General features: G+C 37.9%; 1 protein-coding gene across 1 annotated transcript in view; it reads left to right on the forward strand.

The window, feature by feature from the left end:
* LOC311183603 (ankyrin repeat domain-containing protein 26-like) overlaps positions 1-25,113 on the forward strand; it is a gene marked incomplete at both ends in the record, with an annotated part of 68,283 nt that overhangs the window by 17,664 nt on the left and 25,506 nt on the right. Inside the window, 9 exon segments of the mRNA XM_084253148.1 lie at positions 3,735-3,768; positions 5,060-5,132; positions 5,680-5,740; positions 5,829-6,016; positions 15,261-15,464; positions 15,958-16,095; positions 20,166-20,742; positions 20,745-21,125; positions 22,457-22,605. Coding sequence (XP_084109274.1) covers positions 3,735-3,768; positions 5,060-5,132; positions 5,680-5,740; positions 5,829-6,016; positions 15,261-15,464; positions 15,958-16,095; positions 20,166-20,742; positions 20,745-21,125; positions 22,457-22,605 — 1,805 coding nt within the window.

Raw genomic sequence — 25,113 nt, forward strand, 5'->3', positions numbered from 1 at the left:
TGTTTTCTGTTCATTAATTTTATTTCTCACGTCATTCATTTGCTTTTCTGAGTTTTCTTCCTGTTCTTTGAATTATTGATAGGGGGATAAAATCTTCCATGTCTTCGTGGTTGGATTTTGGAAGGTTATTCTTGCCTTGTGATAACATAGTCCCTTGATATGTCAAGGTGCCATGTGCTGTATTTTTCTGTTAGCCTATTTTGCTCCTTTTGATTTCTGTATTTTTTTAAATGTTACAGTAGCAATAATTTAGACTTTTGCTGTTCTACTTTTCCAGCAGGTGGCACTGTCTTCCTCCCTCCTTCCCTCTTCTCTCCTCCCTCCCTCCTTCCCTCCCTCTCCCTCCTTCCTTTCTCCCTTCCTTCCCTCCCTCTCTCTTCCCTCCATTCCTCTCTCTCTTTTTCTTTCTTTTTTGAAGTTTTCCCAGCTTTATAATTTTAGATGTTGGCCTTTCCAGATCTTGAAGCCGTTGAGTCAGGGTTGGGGAAGGGCCTGGAGGGTCCAGGCTCTGGTGGGCAGGCGGCAGGGTGTTAGCTCATGCTTGTAGCACCACTGAATCCCTCCACTGTAGGGTTTCACACCCATGTCTCTGTAGACTGAGTGCTCTCAGCGAGGTCCACAAGGTCAGCACAGCCTAAGGGCTATGGGAATGGAGACACAGCCAACTGCACTGTCTTTATTCCTTTCACTGGGCACCCGGCCTGCTGGGAGCACCCCAGCTCCTCTGCACATGTCTCCCCTCTGTCTCTATGTTGTGGCTCCGCACTGCTAGGCTCGGTCCCTTCTGAGGTATGCCAGCGAGGCAGCAGAGCTGTGGTTCGTAAGGCAGCCTCCTACCTGTGACCACAACCCCCAGTTGTCTGTCTCCACCAACTTCTGGCTTATGCATGAATCTTTTTGTTGTCCTTTCTGGTGTGGTCTGGTCCTTTCTGGTGTGGTCCTTTCTGGTGTGGTCTGGTCTGAGACGTGTTCCAGTTTTGCCCCAGACATGGTTCCCTGGGTGCAGTTCCAATGTGGTTCAGCCTTTGGATCATCCTAAAGGCCTGCTCTGAGGCCATCTTTGACTTTCCAGAATTTTTTATCTCCTCTATTGATCTTTTTATATTTTGCAACCCTGTTCTTTTCTTTTTTGGTCATTCATTTTATTTCTCATCTGAGTCATCTGTTTTTCTGAATTTTGTTTTTAACTTTACAGAGTTATCTCTTGGACTTGTTTTCTGCATTTTCTACTATTTCTTTGAATGTCTTCATCATGACAGTGTTTAATTCTGTACCAAGAGGAGAATAAAATCTTCCATGTCTTTGTGGTTCGATTATGGAGAGTTAATTGTTCTTTATCTATAGTGACATATTCCCTTGAGGTCTCAAGCTGTGCCACGTGTTGTTTTTTTTTTTTTTTTTTTTTGTCTGCCCATTTTGCTGTTTTAGATGTCCCTATTTTTTTAAAGCACCTGAAACAGTTGCATAAATATTTGCACTACTTCTGCTTTTCCATCAAGTGGCACGGTGGTTTTATTTAATTTTAAATATTATTTATTTATTTATTGGTCTTTCTCAACTTCTTTAGGCCAGGAGGCCTAATCTTGAATACTGAGTGAGGGGTTAAGGGAGGGCCCAGGAGGGACCATTATTGTTTGAAATGTGTCGTGGGGGAGGCACTGGATTGTTCTTGTGTCACTGCCCATGCCCCTCCTCTCTGGGCTTCAGACCAGAGTCTGCAGGCTGCACGCTGTCAGTGCGCTTCAAGAGGTCAGTACCAGTCCTGAGGGGTGGGGAAGGCTGAGTGCTGCCCAGTGCACTATGGTCCTTATTCTTTCTACCGGGAACCTGGTTTGACAGGAGTGGCCTGGCTCCTCTGTACATGTTTCCCATCAGTCAAAGGTGTGCACCTCCACACCATTCAGGTCTCCCTGCCCCAGACCACAACTCGAGGAGATGCCCTCCTTGCACCTCTTGTTTAATGAAACATGAGTCTCTTCAGGTGCAGTCCATGCTGGTCGCCAATATCCAAGAGCTGCTCCAGTTTCACCCCAAGTCACAGGACCCTCCAGATTTATTGCCTCTCTGTATAACTTTCAAATTATCCCCCTAAGAGTAATGCAACAGACCTCTTAAGACACCATCTTGATGGAATTCCTGCCTAGCCAACTGATAGCTGATGTATAATTAGAATAAAAATTGATCCAGTTCTGGTTCCTATTATGCTAAATCCTGTTAATTATAAAGTAAGAAATTCAGTCATATTGATGAGTAAAATTTTGCTGCCTAAGTATATGATCAGGCTTATTTACTTTGTGTATTTTTGTATACTTCAGTTGGGGAGATAATATCAACAGTCTGTCATTTTGATTTTTATCTTAATTTTCAAGGTGACTATATCCTGACAATATCAATGATACATGGTAATACCAGGTTCAGATGATACCTTTTAAAAAAATTATTAACTCATTTGTATAGCAGTTTTAGGTTTATAGCAAAATTGGGCATAAAGTGCAGAGTCCCCACATGTCCCAGATCCCCATGCATGCACAGCCTCCCTCATTGTTGACATCCTGCACCAGAGGTACATTTGTTACAACTCCTGAGCTTACACTAATTGGTTCATTATTATCACCCAGAGTCTGTGTTTACCTTAGGATTCACTCCTGGTGTTGTGAATTCTGTAGGTGTGTGCATTATGACAATGTATAGTGACATATCCAATAATTGTAGTGTTATGCAGAATAGCTTCATGGCCGTAAAATCCTCTGTGCTCTGCCTACTCATCCCTCCATTTTCCTAATCTCTGGCGACCACTGATCTTTTTTACTGTCTCCATAGCTTTGCCTTTTGCAGAATGTCTTGTGGAATCCTACCGTGGCCATCTTTTTGAATGTTTAAAAAGTTAAAATCCAAGGAAGTTGAATGTAGTTTTTAAGATATTCTTTGTCCTTTATGGTTTTTGCTGTTGTTCATCAGCATAGTATCTGATAAAATATACCTTATAAGCTGGAAAAGCATGCTTTCTGTTGACATTTGTCACATAATGAGGAGGGTTGAGAAAAATGGCATCATGCACTACTGCACAGCATTAACTGGACCATCCTGGTCTATGAGGTGGGTACAGAAAAAGATCCTACCAATGGAAGGAGACAGTTTGAACAGGTTGCAATTAATAAAACTACAATCACAAAGTCCATACCTATCTTGCACTTGGAAGTAAAACTAGAGAATCTATTTCCTCTTTTGCCCTGCTACAAAATAAGTGACTGTAAACCGAACTTCCTTGTGATAGGGCGTTTCATCCTAAACTGAGCAGTCTCTACTAAAGAGGTGAAGTTGTGTTGTGTCGCAGCAAGATTATTATACTTCCTCTAACTACTAATAGAGGACAGCCACAAAAATCATGTTATTTAAGTTTGACATTGGCAATGTATGGCACTGTATGCTGGTTCTGCTAGTGATACCATTTCATGTTAGTTTCATTTCATTGTTAACAGCAGTTCATGTGTAGGTACCAAATTTTGGTAAATGATTTCAAGTTTCATGCATTTGATAAATATAAAAGGGCAAAGTCATAAGAGTTTTTAACACATTAATTACATACTGATAGTAGAATGCTCACTCTAGTATAATCTCCAGGTGTGGTTCCAAAGACATGCATTTTAGCAAAACATCAGATTTACACTTGTATTTTAATACTCTGTGTTTTTCTGTTATTGATTTAAAATGTATTTTACTTTTGTCTTTACTAGTGGATGAGAGTTCTGAAGAAGATTCTTTAAGCAGGTACGAGTTTATTGGTTAAAAATACTATTTGTTAACTAAGTGCAGAGAAAAGGAACTAATATTTGTTGAGTGTTTTACCCTGACTACACGCTGTATTATGTGATTAACAACTTATCTCATATAGTAATCTCCATAGTTTTGCAAAGTAGCTGTGCTGCTATAGCTCTTTTTTTTGCTAACTAGGTAACTGTGGTTCCGGAATCTTGATTAGCTCATGATTCCATTGTTTACAAAGCTACTGACCCATGAGTTGACAGTCATCCTGCTCTCTCAAAAATCCATTGTCTTTCAGTGTAGATTGACATGTACTTGTGTAGCACTGGCACTGGAGAGAGATCTAAATCAGATCAGCTGAGAAAGTTAACTTTAGTTTGTGTTAACTTTGCTTTACAGTTCTTCTAAGAAACCTGGTTTGTCCAAGCATTTGACCTAAATAATTTGACAGTTGCAGTGTCAAATTACCTTGTTGTTACCTTCAGAAGTTTTAAGGCAGATCTCAGACGCTATAGCCAGAACTTTAGAACTATGTACGCAAGCCCTAATCAGCCAAGTCTTCTTAGGTATAAAGAGTGATACCTTACACTCCTTCAGATGGATTGTCTTACTGTAAATGAAGAATAGCTGTGGTCTCTCTGTGGTCTCTGGAACGGAATAAGCAGGGAAGTGGCATGTTTTAAGAGGAACGACACTGGGTTGGAGAGTGATAAGGGACTTAGAAAAGAGATGTGAATATTAGGGTTTATAGCAACTCAGATAAATTACAGGAACAATGGACATAGTATGTTGGAAGTTGTGTAGAAAGGCACATGAAGTGGAGGGCTCAGGGTTACCCTCAACAGGCTACTTCTAGTTTGTTTAATTGAAGGAACCAGCAAACTTTAAGGTGTTTGTTGAAATATATAATAACCTGAGCCATTTGTTACAGTAAATACAATGTGATATCCTCTCCCTCCACCTTAGGTTATAGAGGGTAGCTTAGATCCCTTCAAAAATTAGGAGACTTGATATTACTGAACTACGTAAGTCAGGACTTTTGGTAAAAACAAAGAATTCTCAGACTTTGCCAATATATGGGCTGTCACTTTTTGTGTGGGAACTAAGAATGTGATTTTACTGAATATTTTACATGTTTGGAGAGGTAGAATAAGAAACAGAAAACTGAAAACTTTTTTTAAAAAAATGGAGATCAAGTTTAAATTTTATCAAGAAACTTAATATTTAGATAACCTACTTGAATTTTTTAATACATAAATTAAATCACTCATATTTAGTCAGTATTTTACCTCTTGAGGCTTTCCAGCAAACCTGGTATTGATGATTCATGGCCTACATCAGACGATGAAGACTTAGATTTTGAAACCAAGGTAAAGTGTTCTTTTGTGAAAGTAATTTTCTTGCTCTTAATTTAGTTTCTCTTTATTATCTGAGTGTTGCTTTCATTCGTGAATCACTGCCCCACAAGGCAGCTTCTTTTTTTTTTTTTTTTCATTTTTGCAACTGAATTTATACAATCATTTGTCTTCATCTTTTGGACAAACAAAATAGGAACTACTTACATTGTTTTCCATTCCAGCCCATCTATATAAAATACTGCTCAGAAGTAAATTCTCATTGTCCCCTACAATTAAAAATTCACACAAGTATAAATCAGACAAGCACATTTTGAATTATAATAAATAATAAATTTAAATTTTATAGTGTTAGTTTTTTTTCAATACTACTTTTAAGCTACTTACAGTTTTTAATTTTGGTTATCCTGATAAAGAAAATAATCTAATTGATATCATAGTATTTGTTTAGTAATAAGTTATAGATAAAGGAAATAATATTTGGAAATATTATTGTGATATTATATTTATTTTATACAATTTGATACTTGCTATTCTTAAAGCTGTTATTTTTTTTCCATAGACTGTCCCGAAACTGAACTTTGCCAAGCTAATGTCTGCTTCTCAGCAATGCAGGAAAAACAGTAAGCCATTTGAAGACTATTTTTGTGTTATTCACTGATTTGAAAATATAGATATTCTTATGTACTCTTTACTTTGTTTTTACTATAGTACAAGCCAAATGTGCCGTCATGAGACCAGAAAGTAGATCCTTATTTGAGGATAACAATTCTGAGAGTGAAAATGAAGATGTAGTTGAAACCCTTTCTAAGCCATCAATTAAAGTCCAGGACTTTTCTCATCCTGCCTTTCCATCACCTGAGCCTCTCAAGTCTTTAGCAGTCCTGGATCGTACAAAAGTAAGTCATTTTGTTCTGTTTTTAAAACTCCCCCCCCCATGCTTGTGTACATAACATTCCCCTGATCCTTACCGTGATGGAAAGAATCCTAGAAAGAAATTTAATTCCTTGAGATTATAATAGAGCACAGAATAACCAAAGAGAGATGTGGATTGATGAGGAAACAATTCTTAAGTATACTATTGTGGACAGAAAAAATGAGAAAGCAACTAGGAATAAGAGCTAGATGAATAGGAAGATGAGAAGGATGAAGGGGAGAATTCATGTGAGAATAAGATAAATATGAAGATTGGATAAGACAGTGAGATGAGAAAGATTATTAGTAAAACATGACAGAAATGTGGGATTAAGTGAAAGCAGGAACTCTATCATAAAATATATAGAAATTATTTTATTTTATTATTATTTTTTAAAAGATTTATTTATTTATACAAGAACCGGGGTACGGGCCAGATGTACGGGAGGGAGAGAGGATTCACCAGAGACAGAGTGGGGAGCACAAGAGACAGACTAATTGAAATATACTGCTGAGGGGATCAGCGGGTGAGACAGGAGCGGTCTGAGGCACCAGGTGTGTATTTCCCCGGCCGGCAGGGATCGAACCCTCACTGCAGAGGCTGTGGGCAGCTCCATAGCGCTGCGCCCAACCTCCGGCGCCACCAGGGAAGCACCGATAGAAATTATTTTTTTTATTTTATTTTTTTTAAATAATAAATTTTATTTTTATATTCCCCATACAATTGCAGCCCCCCCATTCTGACCCCAATCCCTCCCCTCCCACCCCCGGCCCCCTAAAAATGTCTCTGGTTCATAGTTTTTTGCTGATTTTGATTTTCACTTTCTTATAGTTATTCATTTTCCTGGTCCCTTATTTAAGTTTTCTAGATTCCTGCTATGAGTGAGACCATCCGGTATTTTTCTTTTTCTTTTTGGCTTATTTCGCTGAGCATGATCCCTTCCAGCGCCATCCATGTTGCTGCAAATTGCATGTGTTTATCTTTTTTGAATGCTGAGTAATATTCCATGGTGTATATGTACCACATCTTCTTGATCCAGTCATCTATTTTTGGGCATTTGGGTTGTTTCCAAAGCTTAGCTATTGTAAACAGTGCTGCTATAAACATAGGGGTGCAGGTGTTCTTTGGAATGGATGCTTCTGTGTCCTTTGGGTAAATACCCAGGAGTGGAATTGCTGGATCATATGGAAGTTCTATGTTTAGTAGGTCCAGAAATCTCCACACAGCTCTCCACAGTGGTTGGACCAGTTTGCACTCCCACCAACAGTGCAGAAGAGTTCCTTTTTCTCCACACCCTCGCCAACATTTGTTGTTGCTAGTTTTTTTTTTTAATATGTGCCATTCTCACTGGTGTAAGATGGTATCTCATGGTAGTTTTGATTTGCATTTCCCTGATGACAAGTGATGTTGAACATTTTTTCATATGCCTGTTGGCCATTTGCATTTCCTCTTCAGAGAAGTTTCTTTTTAGCTCTTCTGTCCATTTTTTGACTGGATTATTTTCTTTGTTGTTGTTGAGTCTCATCAGCTCTTTGCAGATTTTTGTTATCAGTCCTTTATCATTAGTGTTGGGTGCAAAAATGTTCTCCCAGTTGGTGGGGTTTCTCTTTGTTTTTGTTATTGTCTCTTTTGCTGTGTAGGAGCTCTTTAATTTGATGTAGTCCCAGCTGTTTATCTTTGCCTTTACTATCACTGCTTTGGGTGATGTGTCTGTAAAGATGTCTTTGATGTGCAAATCACGTGGTGTTTCGCCTATGTTTCCTTCTATATATTTTATGGTTTCAGGTCTTATGTCTAGTTCTTTAATCCATTTTGAGTTGATTTTTGTGTATGGTGTGAGGTAGTGATCAAGCTTCATTCTTTTGCATGTACCGACCCAGTTTTCCCAGCACCATTTATTGAACAAACTTTCTTTGCTCCAATGCATAGTCTTTGCTCCTTTGTCAAAGATTAGTTGACCATAAATCTGTGTTTTTATTTCTGGATTTTCTATTCGATTCCATTGGTCTGTATGTCTGTTCTTGTTCCAATACCATGCAGTTTTGATGATTATGGCTTTGTAGTATAGTTTGAAGTCTGGGAGTGTGATGCCTCCATTCCCTTCCTTTTTTTTCAGGAGAGCTTTGGCTATTCGGGGTTTTTTTGTGATTCTATATGAATTTCATTAATAATTATTCTATTTCTTTGAAGAATGACACTGAAATTTTGATTGGAATAGCATTGAATCTGTATATTGCTTTTGGAAGGATGGCCATTTTAATAATGTTAATTCTTCCAATCCATGAGCAGGGGATGTCTTTCCATTTCTTTGTGTCTTCTTCTATTTCTTTTAACAGTGTTTTATAGTTTTCTTTGTATAGGTCCTTTACCTCTTTTGTTAGATTTATTCCCAAATATTTGATTTTTTTTGTTTCAATAAAAAAAGGGATTTTTTTTTGATTTCTTCTTCAGATTTATTGTTTGTGTATAGGAAGGCTACTGACTTTTGCGTGTTGATTTTGTATCCTGCCACTTTACTGAACTGATTGATGAGTTGAATTCGTTTTTCTGTGGAGTTTTTGTGGTTCTCTATGTATATTATCACATTATCTGCAAATAGTGATAGTTTGACTTCTTCTTTTCCTATTTGGATTCCTTGGATGTCTTTCTCTTGTCTTATTGCTCTGGCTAGGACTTCCAGTATTATATTGAAAAGCAGTGGTGAAAGTGGACATCCTTGTCTTGTTCCAGATCTTAATGGAATTGCTTTCAGCTTTTCATCATTGAGAATGATACTGGCTGTTGGCTTGTCATAGATGGCCTTTATGATGTTGAGGTATGTTCCTTGTATCCCAAGAATGTCAAGGGCTTTTATCATGAATGGGTGTTGCACTTTGTCGAAAGCTTTCTCAGCATCTATTGATATTATCATATGGTTTTTATATTTCTTTTTGTTGATGTGTTGGATAACATTGATTGCATCAGTGTTCATTAGGGAGATTGGCCTATAGTTTTCCTTTTTTGTGTTGTCCTTGTTCGGTTTTGGTATTAGTGTAATGTTGGCTTCATAGAACGTGTTTGGTATTGTCCTTTCCTTCTCAATTTTTTGGAAGAGTTTGTGAAGGATAGGCACCAATTCATCTCTGAATGTTTGGTAGAATTCATTTCTAAATCCATCAGGTCCTGGGCTTTTGTTTTTGGGGAGGTTTTTGATTACCATTTCAATTTCGCTGCTTGTAATTGGTCTGTTTAGGTGTTCTATTTCTTCTTTATCTAGCTTTGGGTGATTGTAGAGTTGTAGGAATTTGTCCATTTCCTCTAGATTGTTAAACTTGTTTCCGTATAACTTTTCATAGTAGTTACTGATTATTCTTTTGATTTCTGCTGTGTCCGTTGTGATTTCTCCTCTTTCATTGATGATCCTGTTTATTTGTGCTTTCTCCCTTTTTTCCTTTGTGAGCCTGGTTAGGGGTTTGTCTATTTTATTGATTTTTTCAAAGAACCAACTCTTGGTTTCATTGATCTTTTGGATTGATTTTTAGTTTCAATTTCATTTATTTCTGCTTTGGTTTTTATTATTTCTTTTCTTCTACTGGTTTTGGGTTTTTTTTGTTGTTCTTTTTTAGATCTTTGAGCTTCGAGATTAGGTTGTTTCTTTGAGTTCTTTCTTGTTTCTTGATGTGAGCTTCTTTTGCTATATATTTTCCTCTTATTACTGCTTTTGCTGCGTCCCATACATTTAGGATATTGGTGTCCTCCTTGTCGTTCAATTCAAAGAATTTTTTAATTTCTTCTTTGATCTCCTCATTAGTCCAGTGGTCTTCCAGTAGTGTGGTTTTTAATCTCCATGAGGTAGGAAAGTTCCTTGCCTTCTTTTTATGGTTTATTTCTAGTTTGATGCCTTCATGGTCAGAAAAGATGGTTGATATGATTTAAATCTTGGTGTATCTGTTGATGTTTGTCTTGTGCCCCAGTATGTGATCGATCCTGGAGAATGATCTGTGTGCGCTTGAGAAAAATGTGTACTCCGTTTTTTTGGGGTTTAGTGTTCTATAGATGTCTGTTAAGCCCAATTGCTCTAGGTCCTTATTTAGAGCTTTGGTTTCTTTACTTATTTTTTGTCTTGTTGATCTATCCATTGTTTTATTTATTTATTTATTTATTTATTATATTTGTTTGTTTGTTTTGTTTATACATGCACTGGGTACAGTCAGAAGCGTGGGAGGGTGAGAGAATTCACCAGAGCCAGAGTGGGGAGCAGAGCAGGCAGAAGGACTGAAGTACACTGCTGAGGGGAGCAGCGGGTGGCAGGAGAGGTCTACGCACCATGTGGGATCCTCCTCCGGTGGCTGGGGAGCAGCCGGGGATCGAACCGGCGCTGCAGAGGCTGCGGGCAGCTTCACAACCCAGCGCCCAACCACTGCGCCACCATGGAGACCCTCTATCCATTGTTGATAGTGGTGTGTTGAAGTCTCCCACTACGTATGTGTTTTCTCTGATGTCTGTTTTCAGAGAGGACAACAGTTGTCTGATATATTTTGGTGCTCCTTCGTTTGGTTAGTATATGTTAATGAGTGTTATTTCTTCTTGAAGTATTGTCCCCTTGATCATAATGTAGTGACCATTGGGGTCTCTTTTTATCTTTTTGAGTTTGAAATCTGTTTTATCTGATATAAGTATAGCTGTTCCTGCTTTCTTTTTTGGTCCATTTGCTTGTAGGATTGTTTTCCATCCTTTAACTTTGTGCCTATTTTTATCTTTTGTAGCTAAATGTGTTTCCTGGAGACAGCAAAAGGTTGGGTTTTGTTTCTTAATCCAGGCTGCAACTCTGTGTCTTTTTATTGAAGAGTTTAGTCCATTTACATTTAGAGTTAATATTGATATGTTAGCATCTGTATTTACCATTGTGTTTGTCTTTCCTTTGATTTTATTTATTTATTCTTTTAATAACTTTTTTTTTTTTGGCCTTCTTTCGTTGTTATTCGTCCCTCTGAGGTTCTGGCTTTAGGGTTCCTTGTAGTATTTTTTGGAGTGGGGGTTTAGTCGTAATGAAATTCCAGAGTTTCTGTTTGTCTGGAAGGTCCTTATTCTTTCTTCATAGAGGAAGGAGAGCTTTGCGGGATAGAGTATTCTTGGTTGGCATCTATTTTTTTAGAGTCTGTTGACTATGCCCCTCCACTCTCTCCTTGCCCGTAGTGTTTCTTCAGAGGAGACTGATGTCAGCCTGATTGGTTTTCCTTTGAATGTTATCTGTTTCTTCCGTCTTGTCAGCTTCATTATTTTTTCCTTGTCCTGGATTCTTGGGAGCTTTACTATTATGTGTCTTGCTATATTTTTCCTTTCTTCGTAGAAGTTTGGTGTTCTTCTTGCTTCTTGTATATCAATTTTCAGCTCCTTCTTCACATTTGGGAAGTTATCTTCAATTATCTCCTGGAATATTTTCTCTGTTCCTACATCTGTCTCCTCTCCTTCTGGAATTCCTATAACTCTTACATTTCCTTTCCTCATGGAGTCAGATAGTTCCCGAATTCTTTCTGCGTTCTTTTTCCTTCGTACTTCTCTTTCCTTTTCTGTTTTGGTTCTTTTTAATCTGTGTCTTCAAGAGTACTTATTCGTTCTTCCATTTCATCTATTCTGCTTTCATTGCTTTTCCCAGAGTTCTTTAGTTCTTCCATTAATTCTTTGATCTCCTGTGTTTCTTTTACTTCCCTCTTTAGGGACTCAATTTCATTCTTCTGATCGTTGATTATTTTTCTCATATCATTGTTTTCCTTTATGACTTCTGTCACTTTTTTAATCATGGCAATTTTAAATTCTCTTTCTGGAAGTCTCAGAAGTTCTTCCAAATTACTGTCGTTGTAATCTCGGGGGTGGTTTTCTTTTTGTGGAGTGCTTTTTTCTTGAGGAGTTGTTAGGTTGCGTGTGGTTCTTCTACTCCCTACTGTCTGTTTTCTAATTTGTCATATGCATTGGGACACTGTGTTGCTCGGACTGGCTTGCATCTTGGGTGAACTTCTCCGCTCCCCTCTGGCTCCTCCAGGAGCCATCTTTGGCTTCTGAGGGAGCTTTCTGCTGGTTTCAGGCAGTCTTTACTGAAGAAATGACCCTGTTCTAAAATGGCGACGCGGGACTCAGTCCCTGCGCATCCAGTCTCAGGCACACTCTTCTGTGTGCCCGGTCTGCCCGGCCGTGGGTGCCTGTTCCCTCTGTGGGCTCAGACTGCTGGTCGGAAGGGGCCTGGCATGGGCTAACTTCCCAGCTGGCCACTGTCTCCTCCGGGAGCCTTCTGCCCTTTTCAAGCAGTCTTAAGAAATTTCCCTGTTCTATGGGGTGTTAGTAACTTTTTTTTTCTGGTCACTAGGTGGCACCAGAGATCTCTCCTATTGTCCTTGGGGGGCTGTTTTTCGCCCCCCCCCACCTCGTGGGACAGGGAACAGAGCAGGAATGGTAGGGTATACCTCAACGGCTTTGGGGTGCTGTGTCTGCCTTGTGCCCCACTGTGGTGGAGAACCCACGCCCCGAATTTCATGCCCCGGGTCTTGGTTCCAAAGCCTCAGGTCCAGGACACGGGCTGTAGCCCAGTTCAGTGGCGCGGGAATGGCGCCTTTTGCACCCCGCTCCCGTGCCTGGGTGCCTGGTTCCTGCTTACTCAGTGAGGGACTTTCACCTCAGTGAGGGCCTCCCGGTGTCTCCCTGCAAGCCTAGGTCACAGGCCCGGGGACCTGGGCCGCCATGATCCGGATCCGCATTCGCTTTTCAAGTGCGCCAAGCGTGCTGCTTTTCCACACAAGCTTACCGGCCAGCCAGGGCTGTGTGCGCGTCTCCAGAGTCTGTTGTTCTCTAATGGTGGCTGGAGCTGTTCGCTCACGGCGAATCCTGCAGGGTTCTCCACAGCTCCCATTCACGGGCTGTGGTGGCTGAAATAGTTCCTTTCCACTCACAGTCCCGCTTGATGCGTAGTTTGTTCTTGTTGGTCGTTTTAGTTTGTTGTTTTCCTCCTCTCTGCTGGTCGGAGAGTGCCAACTCTGTGGGCGGGGGAGGGGAGCAGGGTTCTGCGCTTTCCTCCCTTCTAGTCCTCTTTTATGGCAACTTTCTTCTTTGGGTAGTTTGCTGGAGTCATCTGTTTATCTTCCGTGTCCCAGTTCTCACTGGGACCTGCCGCTTTTCCTCCCTATTAACTTTTTTTAATCTTTTACTAATAATTTAATGTGTATTATTCCACATCATAATTTTTTTTCAAAGATTTATTTATTTTTATACAAGAACTGGGGTACCGGCCAGAGGCACGGGAGGGTGAGAGGATTCACCAGATAGAGAGCGGGGCGTAGAACAGGCAGACAGACTGAAAAGCACTGCTAAGGGGAGCAGTGGGTGAGACAGGAGAGGTCTGCCATGCCATGTGGGAATCTCCCTGGCTGGCCGGGAAGGAAACCCGCATTGCAGCACTTCACCCACTGCGCCACCAGGGAAGCCCCTCCTCATCATAATTTTAATGGCCATATGGAAGTCCAGCATATGGAAGCCTCATTATTTATTTAAAAACTTGAATTTCAATTTTTAAAAATTCTCTCTCTTACTAAATGGTAGAAGGAATGTCTTTTATATAAGTATTTCTCTTTCTACTAATATTTTACTTTGAATGAATTCTTTAATATACTATTAAGAATAAGCACTTTTAAAAAATGTTTGTGGAAACAAAGGAATTGACAAAACGAAACCAAGAGCCTAGAACTATGAATTAGAAGCCTCCTAGACTGCAGACTGGAGGCTCCTAGAAGTGGGGAAGGTGGGAGTATGCACAAAGTCGGGGGGGGCCCACTAGCGTCTGCTAGTGATGATGTACATCTGAGGAGGTGTGAACCTGTTCCCCTGAATTGTATACAGTGCTTTAAACCAGTGCTACATCAAATTTTCAATCTGTTCTTAAGAAACTTTATATTAGGGCCTCCCTGGTGGCACAGCAGGTTAAGCACTGCGCTGTGAAGCTGTCCACAGCCTCTGCAGTGCGTGTTCAATTCCCTACCGGCTAGGGAGAAACCCACATGGTGCAGCAGACCTCTCCTGCCTCGCCTGCTGCTCCACTCACCAGTGTCTTTGGTCCGTCTGCCTGTTCTGCTCCCCACTCTGTCTCTGGTGAATTCTCTCACCCTCCTGTGCCTCTGACTGTACCCCAGTCCTTGTATAAATAAATAAATCTTTAAAAAAAGAAACTATATTAATTTGCATTTCCATCAATAGAGTATGAAGTGGCCATTTTTCTCAAGACACAGTTTTTTTTAAATGTATACAGTTTTATTATTATAAACATGGGAAAAAAGTAAAAAGTAGAAGGTGATTACTGATTATTTACATAGCCCTCCTACATAGAAAATAAATTTAAAGATCTGTCTTGAGAGCACATATGAAACAAGATATATTGAAAGTGTTGCAAGTGAGATGTAAAAAGTGCAGGGAGGAGACAATAGACTCCTTAGCTGGGGCGTGCAGTCTCTGCGGAGCTGTGATGGTGTAAAAGATACCTGCAGACACTCTTTTACACTCCATCATTTTGTGCAGCTTAACTTTTTTCTAGTGAATTTATAAACTTGCTTATGAACAACCATGTCTCTATTTGTTTTTTTAAGATTATTTATTTATGCAAGCACTGGTTATAGTCAGAAGCGCAGGAAGATGAGAGAATTCACCAGAGCCAGAGCGAGGAAGAGAACAGGCAGACTGACGAAATACACTGCTGAGGGGAGCAGCGGCGTGGCAGGAGTGGTCTACACGCCATGTGGGACCCTCACTGGCGGCCAGGGATTGAACTGGCACTGTAGAGGCTGCGGGCAGCTTCGCAGCCCAGCACTTAACCGCTGCACCACCAGGGAGGCCCAAAGTCTCCATTTTATTAGTAACTAAATTATCTATCCAAATGGCAGAGGAATAATACCTGTGTAGAATAGGTGCTTTTCAGCTTTTACTTTACTGAATAATTTAAGACTTTATTTCCTACCATAGAGTTACTATTAAGGAAATTTACTGCATAGGAGAATATGTTTTTATTGCTATCTTTCAAAGATATATACATCTTTTGGAAGAGGTTGTAGCAAGAAATAAAAACTTACAATCTAAAAAAGACAGTAATTTAAGAATATAGAAATTTTATTAGGTTAATGAGCTCATCATTTGAACAAACCGACATGGTACAATCATGCTTAGAAATAGATCATGAAGTCAACTTTTTATTTTTTAACAAAGTGAATATTAAGGTAAGCATATTTAACTGCAGATTTACCTCGAAACAAGAAGAAGTGAAAAGAAGAAATTCAGATACATTATGTGAAAAAATTAGGGAGCAGTTAAAAAAAACAGAAGAGCAATATCATAAAGAAGTTGAAGTGAAACAACAGCTTGAACTTAATCTTCAAATACTAGACATGGAATTAAGGACACTAAGAAATAATTTGAATCAGGTAAGTAATCTTTGGTAAGAAATTCATATTTCTAATATTTTATCAATACTATAGTATAATTTTCATTTAATGTATATTATTAGATTTAAAACAAATCAAAAATATGAACTATGCCATCTATAGCCACAATGATTAATTTATTGCAGTGCGAAGAATCTAGTAGATGCTTTTATATGTTTTCTGAATGAAGGAATGAAGGTAAATTAAGCTTCATCATTAGCCTGCAAGTTAATTTTGTTTTCTTATGTTAAAATACATAATTGCCTCAATGCTATGGTGGAATTAGTTAAATATTCTGTAGAGACATTGTTTGTACCTGTGTGCTCTATGACAAATGTAACTCTCCTTTAAGTTCCAATTGAGTTAGTCTGTAGAATAGAGGCCCTTGTACTTAAAAAAGCCAATTCCTTTGAACATTTTTTAGAAAGACTTTGAGCTTTTGACTTTGTTTTTAATGGTATAAGACCAAAAACTTAATGAAACTTGTCTCTAGGTTGTAGAAGAGCGAAATGACACTCAGAGGCAGCTCTCTCGAGAACAGAATGCCAGAATATCTCAAGATGGAATTCTGACCAATCTCCTTTGCAAACAAAAGGAGATAGAAATGGCTCATAAGAAAACAAATTCTGAGGTATTTTCTTTAGTTGTTTTCAAATATGAATGTATATGTATTTGTATGGGCATATGTTTTAAAAATCAACACTATATGCATCATGGAAAATATGGAGGGTTTTTAAATGTATATATTTGTGGGGGGGCATTATTTTTGGATCAATAATTGAAATAATAAATAGTATTTTTAATATTTTTGGGCCATTGGGTAAAACAATAAAATTCTTGGCATCTTTGGGCCATTGAATAAAATAATATGCTTAATTCAAATGTACTTGTCTGCAGTAATCAAGTAGTGACATATGCAAATGTCTCCCAAAGGAGAGGCTTTTAATATTTTCTATAGGGACCAGTGAACTTTCTATAATCTCAAAACTTTTGTTACTAGCAATAGATGTCCAGTTTCTGGCAGTGATTTCACCTCCTTGACATATTAGAAATTAGTTTATCACTTATACTTATGGTGAGGAGAAAAAGGGTAACAAGTTCAGAGACTATGTTTTCAATTTCATTTTCCTACATTTGAAAAGTGACAGTTTAAACCCACAGATTTATGGTCAACTAATCTTTGACAAAGGAGCAAAGACTATGCATTGGAGCAAAGAAAGTTTGTTCAATAAATGGTGCTGGGAAAACTGGGTCGCTACATGCAAAAGAATGAAGCTTGACCACTACCTCACACCATACACAAAAATCAACTCAAAATGGATTAAAGAACTAGACATAAGACCTGAAACCATAAAATATATAGAAGGAAACATAGGCGAAACACTACGTGATTTGCACATCAAAGACATCTTTACAGACACATCACCCAAAGCAGTGATAGTAAAGGCAAAGATAAACAGCTGGGACTACATCAAATTAAAGAGCTTCAGCACAGCAAAAGAGACAATAACAAAAACAAAGAGAAACCCCACCAACTGGGAGAATATTTTTGCACCCAACACTAATGATAAAGGACTGATCACAAAAATCTGCAAAGAGCTGATGAGACTCAACAACAACAAAGAAAATAATCCAGTCAAAAAATGGGCAGAAGAGCTTAAAAGAAACTTCTCTGAAGAGGAAATGCAAATGGCCAACAGGCATATGAAAAAATGTTCAACATCACTTGTCATCAGGGAAATGCAAATCAAAACTACCATGAGATACCATCTTACACCAGTGAGAATGGCACATATTAAAAAAACTAGCAACAACAAATGTTGGCGAGGGTGTGGAGAAAAAGGAACTCTTCTGCACTGTTGGTGGGAGTGCAAACTGGTCCAACCACTGTGGAAAGCTGTGTGGAGATTTCTGGACCTACTAAACATAGAGCTTCCATATGACCCAGCAATTCCACTCCTAGGTATGTACCCAAAGGACACAGAAACATCAATTCCAAAGAACACCTGCACCCCTATGTTTATAGCAGCACTGTTTACAATAGCTAAGCTTTGGAAACAACCCAAATGCCCAAAAATAGATGACTGGATCAAGAAGATGTGGTACATATATACCATGGAATATTACTCAGCATTCAAAAAAGATAAACACATGCAATTTGCTGCAACATGGATGGCGCTGGAAGGGATCATGCTCAGCGAAATAAGCCAAAAAGAAAAAGAAAAATACCGGATGGTCTCACTCATAGCAGGAATCTAGAAAACTTAAATAATGGACCAGGAAAATGAATAACTATAAGAAAGTGAAAATCAAAATCAACAAAAAACTATGAACCAGAGACACTTTTAGGGGGGCGGGGGCGGGAGGGGAGGGATTGGGGTCAGAATGGGGGGCTGCAATTGTATGGGGAATATAACAATAAAATTTATAAAAAAAAAAAATAAAAAATAAAAACTTAACCAACTATAAAAAAAAAAAAAATCTGCAAAGAGCTGATGAGACTCAACAACAACAAAGAAAATAATCCAGTCAAAAAATGGGCAGAAGAGCTAAAAAGAAACTTCTCTGAAGAGGAAATGCAAATGGCCAACAGGCATATGAAAAAATGTTCAACATCACTTGTCATCAGGGAAATGCAAATCAAAACTACCATGAGATACCATCTTACACCAGTGAGAATGGCACATATTAAAAAAAAAAAAACTAGCAACAACAAATGTTGGCGAGGGTGTGGAGAAAAAGGAACTCTTCTGCACTTTTGGTGGGAGTGCAAACTGGTCCAACCACTGTGGAGAGCTGTGTGGAGATTTCTGGACCTACTAAACATAGAGCTTCCATATGATCCAGCAATTCTAGTCCTAGGTATTTACCCAAAGGACACAGAAACATCAATTCCAAAGAACACCTGCACCCCTATGTTTATAGCAGCACTGTTTACAATAGCTAAGCTTTGGAAACAACCCAAATGCCCAAAAACAGATGACTGGATCAAGAAGATGTGGTACATATATACCATGGAATATTACTCAGCATTCAAAAAAGATAAACCCATGCAATTTGCAGCAACATGGATGGCGCTGGAAGGGATCATGCTCATCGAAATAAGCCAAAAAGAAAAAGAAAAATACCGTATGGTCTCACTCATAGCAGGAATCTAGAAAACTTAAATAAGGGACCAGGAAAATGAATAACTATGAGAAAGTGAAAATCAAAATCAATAAAAAACTATGAACCAGAGATACTTTTAGGGGGGCGGGGGCGGGAGGGGAGGGATTGGGGTCAGAATGGGGGGGCTGCAATTGTATGGGGAATATAAAAATAAAATTTATTAAAAAAAAAAGAAAAGTGACAGTTTGCTACAAACAGTGCTCTATTTCAGTAGAAAGAGCTTTAGAAAATAATGATAAACTATAGTATGTACTTTGTGATAATTTATTGAAAAGTACTATATTCCTAGTAAATCAGTTCAGTTTATGTTTCCCCTCTTTCACATTTCTTACTATTTTAAACATAATGAAGAAGAAATAAAATTTATTGCAGCCACAAAGAGTTTCATGATTTTTTCAGAAAGTTCTTTAAATTTTGCCTCATTTACCATTAGTATTTTTGTAGCGGAGCTTGACCGAAAAGCATGGGTCCTCTGCTCTCGAAAGAAAGAATTCACCAAAGAGCATGAAGTGTTGTCAAACCAGAGAGGGTTTATTAGAGTGCAGTCAAAAAGTGCAAGGGAATGGCCCCTGGACAGGACTCTAGATTGATTCCCTGAGGGTAACCCAAGACCAATTTTTCAGGAGTCTTCAAGGATCCTGTCTCCTGCTTTGAGATGTCTGGGTTCTGCAGAGTGGAGCACAGTGTTTGATCTTTCATGACTCTGGAGGTCCCGTGTTGATCAGGGCTGCAGGTAAACCTGTGGAGTGTCCCCATATGCCTGGGGAAAGGTGATTGCTCATGGGCACACACAGTATTGAATAAAACAAAGTGGGTATAAGCAGAGCACTTACAAAAAAATACAGTCTCTCCAGTGTCCATCATGTCTTCCTGGCCCCGGAACCATCTGGTGGCCAGGTGGCTGTTAACTGGTGTGATCTGTTCCTACCCCTACTTTTCCATATGCCCTATTTTATTTTGAATTAGAAAGCTTCTTTTGTATTTGTATGTTTATGTTAGAGAAGTAGTTGCGATTTAATAGAAGAGCACTCATGGTAGAGTAGGAAGATTCTGCAAACTAGCTTATAGTTTTGACCTCTCCATTCCAGAACTGTGATAACTCTGTGTATGTGTATGTGTGTATACACACACACACACACACACACACACACATAAATCTTTAGTACAATGCCTAGATTTACCAGCTAATAGTAACTTTCATTCTATAGCTGACTATTAAGAATGCTAGAAAAGTAGGAAAAATATGTGGAATGAATCTTAGATAAAAAGAACTTTAGGAAGTTTAACCTGTCCAAATACATTCATTAATCTTTATTTCTGCCTCAGGGTTTGTTGTAATTTAGAGCAAGGTCATTCCAACTTTGAGGTTTTTTCAAAAACTCAAAATTTTTTCACTTTCTTGGATTCTCTGTCTTCAATTAAATTTTTAAACTTTCAGGCATCTATGCTTACATAATTTTTTTTAATTTCAGAAGAAATCATGATATGTTATTTTATTGAGTGCTAGATAGAAGTCTCTTGTGTTCTATTTAGGTTTCTGATATCTATGAAAAAGAAAAAGATCTGGTGCATAAAAACCTCATGTTGCAGGATGAAATTGCAATGCTAAAACTGGCAATAGATACAATAAGAAATCAGAACCTGGAAAAGGAAAATAAATATTTTGAGGACATTGAAATTATAAAAGAAAATGATGATGATCTTCTCAAGACACTAAAATTAAATGAGGAAACATTAACTAAAACAATATCCCAATATAGTGGACAGCTTAATGTTCTGAAGACTGAAAATTCAGTGCTAAACTCTAAATTGGAGAGTGAAAAACAAAACAAAGACAGACTAGAAACAGAAATTGAATCCTTCCGTTCTAGACTGGCTTCTGCTATACATGATCATGACCAAAGTCAGACATCCAAGAGAGACCTAGAACTTACTTTCCAGAGGGCAAGAGATGAGTGGCTTCGTTTACAGGACAAAATGAATTTTGATGTGTCTAACCTAAAAGATAACAATGAGATTCTTTCTCAGCAACTTTCGAAAGTTGAAAGTAAACTCAATAACCTCGAAATTGAACTCCATCACGCAAGAGATGCTCTCAGAGAAAAGACTTTGGTTTAGAAAGGGCACAAAGAGAACTAAACCAAACACAGAGTCAGAAGAAGGAAATTGAACAGATGTATCAAAATGAACAAGGTAAAGTGAATAAATACATTGGAAAGCAGGAATCCTTAGAGGAGAGATTATCTCAGCTACAAAGTGAAAATACATTGCTTCGGCAGCAACTGGATGATGCTCACAACAGAACTGAAAATAAAGAAAAGATGATAATGAATATCCAAGATCAGTTTCAGGATGTGGTAAATAGACTTCAAGCTGAAAGTGAAAAACAAGGTCTTGTGCCGGAAGAAAGGAATAAGGAGTTAATCAATGAATACAATCATTTAAAAGAAAGGATGTATCAGTATGAAAATGAGAAAGCTGCAAGAGAAATAAGTATCCAGAAAGATAAATATTTTTCAATCTTCCTGAAAGAAAATTCAAAGTAATCAGTGTATTTGCTCTATCAGCTTAGAGGCATACCATGTATCCAGCAAATAAAAATTAGACCAGAGAGGCGCACTTTACACTGTCAAAGACATTGTACCACCTATGAAATTTTAAGAAGGCTACTTGTAACTTGTTAATAGATATAGACTGATGTTAATAATTTTGTCTTATACTGCTAAAATAATCATTTTAATCTGTCAACACAATTTTAATACCATGATAAAGCAGATAAATGTAGATGTTCATACTAAAATGATTGTTTTGTAGACTACCTTGACCATTAATTTCAGATTTCCCAGTGTACTTTTCCTTTAAGTAACTTTAAAAAGTTCCTTAAGTAACTTTTAATATATTTTAATTGGTTTTGTTGTGTATGTGGATTTTTTTGCTTGTTTACGTCAATTTGATTTCACTTTGGAATATTTTGGTCTCAGATCATATATTCTTGAGCCCACTCAATTCTTTAAAGGCATCTACTTTTCATTAAATCATAATTTAGGACAAATGTGGTGTTAGCAAATTACTATTTGATTTACTCTCCCCACTGCTCTTTTTGATTTACTTTGAACATTTTTAAAATAAGTCACTCAAGACTTAATTCAAAGCTCAGTTATTATTAATTGGTCATAAGTTTGTTCAGTACTAAAAGAATTGTATCTCTATGTGATTTGTTAATTTGCATTGGATTCCATACTCAGACTATGTGGGTTTATGTATAGCAGGAATGGAGTGAATAGGGGAGAGTTGGACCAGTTGAGGTCAGAAAGTGAAGTGGCGGCCAGGTTTTATACCTCCAGGTTTGAAAAGGCCATCAGAATTACTTCACTTTTATTCTGAGAGAGAAATGTATTGGAAGGATTTGAGCAGATGATTGACTATGTGAGGAACCATGAAGTTAATTTAAACATCTAGTAGAAAGAGGGAAGAGGTTTAACAATATGAAATTTACCACCACTAGGTTCTTTGTATATTCTTATCTCCTTTTGAAACTTCAGTGGCTTGTAATAATTCACAAATTGATCAGGGGGGAGTGCACGGTGGGGCTGAATCCTGTCAATTTAACACAGTAATGATTATGCAGGAGGCTAGCAGGAGGATGATTATGCAGGAGGATGTCTTTAATCAAATTCAGTAAACAGAAATTGTGTATATATGAGGGAAAGAAGGTAAACTGGTGATTTTCCCCCATATAACATGTGTTAGCATTACATATTATTAACATAATTTAATAATAAGATGATTTATGACATCAGTAATAGATATGTCTTACTAGGTAGGTGTGAGACAACGTCAACAAGAACTGGCTGATACCCTAAAAAAGCAATCCATGTCAGAGGCTTCGCTGGAGGTTACTTCACACCATCGTATTAATTTAGAGGAGGAGATACAGGATTTAAAGAAGAAATTAAGTCAAATCAGAAGTCAAGTACGTATGAAAATTAAAATATTAAGAGTTAATCTCTAACTGGTTACATAATACAGTGTTACCAGTACTGTTTTTCATGGACATCTTTCCTTTTTTCATTATTTTCTCTATAATGTATTTGTTTCTTAAGCTTTGGCTTTATTCTGTCATATTATACAATAGAAACTTACCATTCCTCATACAAGTTGAGAGACTTTTTTTCTACTAAACTGTTTTTTAGTACTCTCTATTACTACAACGAGGCAAGCCAGATAAAGTCACAGGACAATGTTTAATTGAATGTTCCACTCCTAGGTATTTACCCAAAGGACACAGAAGCATCCATTCCAAAGAACACCTGCACCCCTATGTTTATAGCAGCACTATTTACAATAGCTAAGCTTTGGAAACAGCCCAAATGCCCAAAAATAGATGACTGGATCAAGAAGATGTGGTACATATATACCATGGAATATTACTCAGCATTCAAAAAAGATAAACACATGCAATTTGCATCAACATGGATGGCGCTGGAAGGGATCATGCTCAGTGAAATAAGCCAAAAAGAAAAAGAAAAATACCGTATGGTCTCACTCATAGCAGGAATCTAGAATACTTATATAAGGGACCAGGTAAATGAATAACTATAAGAAAGTGAAAATCAAAATCAACAAAAACTATGAGCCAGAGACACTTTTTGGGGGGTGGGGGCGGTAGGGGAGGGATTGGGGTCAGAATGGGGGGATTGCAATTGTATGGGGAATATAAAAATAAAATTTATTAATTAAAAAAAAAGATTTTAAAAATGATGAGAGATGCTAGTGAAAGAGTATGAACTGTTTCATCGGGACCTTGAAGAGTAACATAGCACTCCAGCACTCGCATGGTTCAGAAACCATGTTTTCCCATTTACTTGAGTTAATCAGCCTTTCAAAAATTTAATGATCCTATCTCAGAAAAGATTGATGTTTAATGAAGGATGCCAATGTATTGATGTATCGTGCAAACTCTGTGATTATTTACCAAGCAGAACAAGATTCTTCTGTCATCCAGACTCTCCTTTATAGGAGAGGTTTCTTATGATTTAAGGTTAGAAGATTGCATTGCATTGTGAACCCTCAGTTGGAGCATGGAGCAATGAGGTAGATGCATTAGAGACAACGTAGTTTCTTTAAATCGCAATAATTAGATTCCTGCAGTGAATGTAGAACATTCCTACTGACTGGTCCATATTCTTATAGTCTAAGAAACATTGAAAGTTATTCATAGTCACATAATATTAGCATTAGCTTACTTTATACTGTGTTCATAGGAATGGACTGTGAAGGACTGTGGCAGTGCCAGGAGATATCCCTTTATAGTGTCACATAAAAATTATAATGGTATCAAAAATTGAAAATATAAGAATATCCCAAAATAAACTTATTCAAAAATGATGAGTGATTTTTTTACAGATTCTTATAGAAATGAGCTAGAATTATGACATAAAATTATTAGTCACTTTAAGGTCTGTCCTGTGGCTCAAAAATTACTAAGAGAGCTTTCCAGGACTCAATCAATAGACCTAAGTTCTCTAAAAGTTTCTCACCATGTCATGCATCTCCAGGCCTGGATTAAGATATGTGATTAACAGGGAAATGCAAATCAAAACTATAATGCCCAGGCATTAAAGTATATCAGAGTCCAATGGAAGGGGAAATGCAGATGATAGATAGAAAATGCTATAGAATTGAACAAAAGTTACATTTTTTACATAATTAAAGAAGACTTAAATTTTACACCATCTTACACCAGTGGGAATGGCACATATTAAAAAAAACTAGCAACAACAAATGTTGGTGAGGATGTGGAGAAAAAGGAACTCTCCTGCACTGCTGGTGGGAGTGCAAACTGGTCCAACCACTATGGAAACCTGTGTGGAGATTTCTCAGCCTGCTAAAGATGGAGCTTCCATATGATCCAGCTATTCCACTCCTAGGTATTTACCCAAAGGACACAGAAACATTAATTCCAAAGGGCACCTGCACCCCTATATTAATAGCAGCACTATTTACAATAGGTAAACTATGGAAACAACCCAAATGCCCAAAAATAGAGGACTGGATCAAGAAGATGTGGTACAAACACATAATGGAATATTACTCAGCAATCAAAAAGATAAGCTCATGCCATTTGCAGCAACAAGAATGGAGCTGGAAAGGATCATGCTCAGCAAAATAAGCCAGAAAGAAAAAGAAAAAAATACCAGATGTCCGACTCATAGCAGGAATTTAGAAAACCTAAATAAGGGACCAGGAAAAAGACTAATTATAATAAAATCAAAATCAAAATCAACAAGCAGCTATAAACCAGAGACACACTATGGCAGGGGGTGGGGGAGAAAGGAGTCAGATCAAAACAAGGGGGGTGGGAATTGTATGGGGACTATAACCAAGATGAAAATGCATACATTGTGCAAAAATGAAAAATGATGTAAAAATATATAAAATTTAAGAGGATATATGATTAACACAATTTTGAGATGAATAA

The sequence above is a fragment of the Talpa europaea genome (assembly GCF_964194135.1).
Source record: "Talpa europaea genome assembly, chromosome: 14".
Classification (NCBI taxonomy): Eukaryota; Metazoa; Chordata; class Mammalia; order Eulipotyphla; family Talpidae; genus Talpa; species Talpa europaea.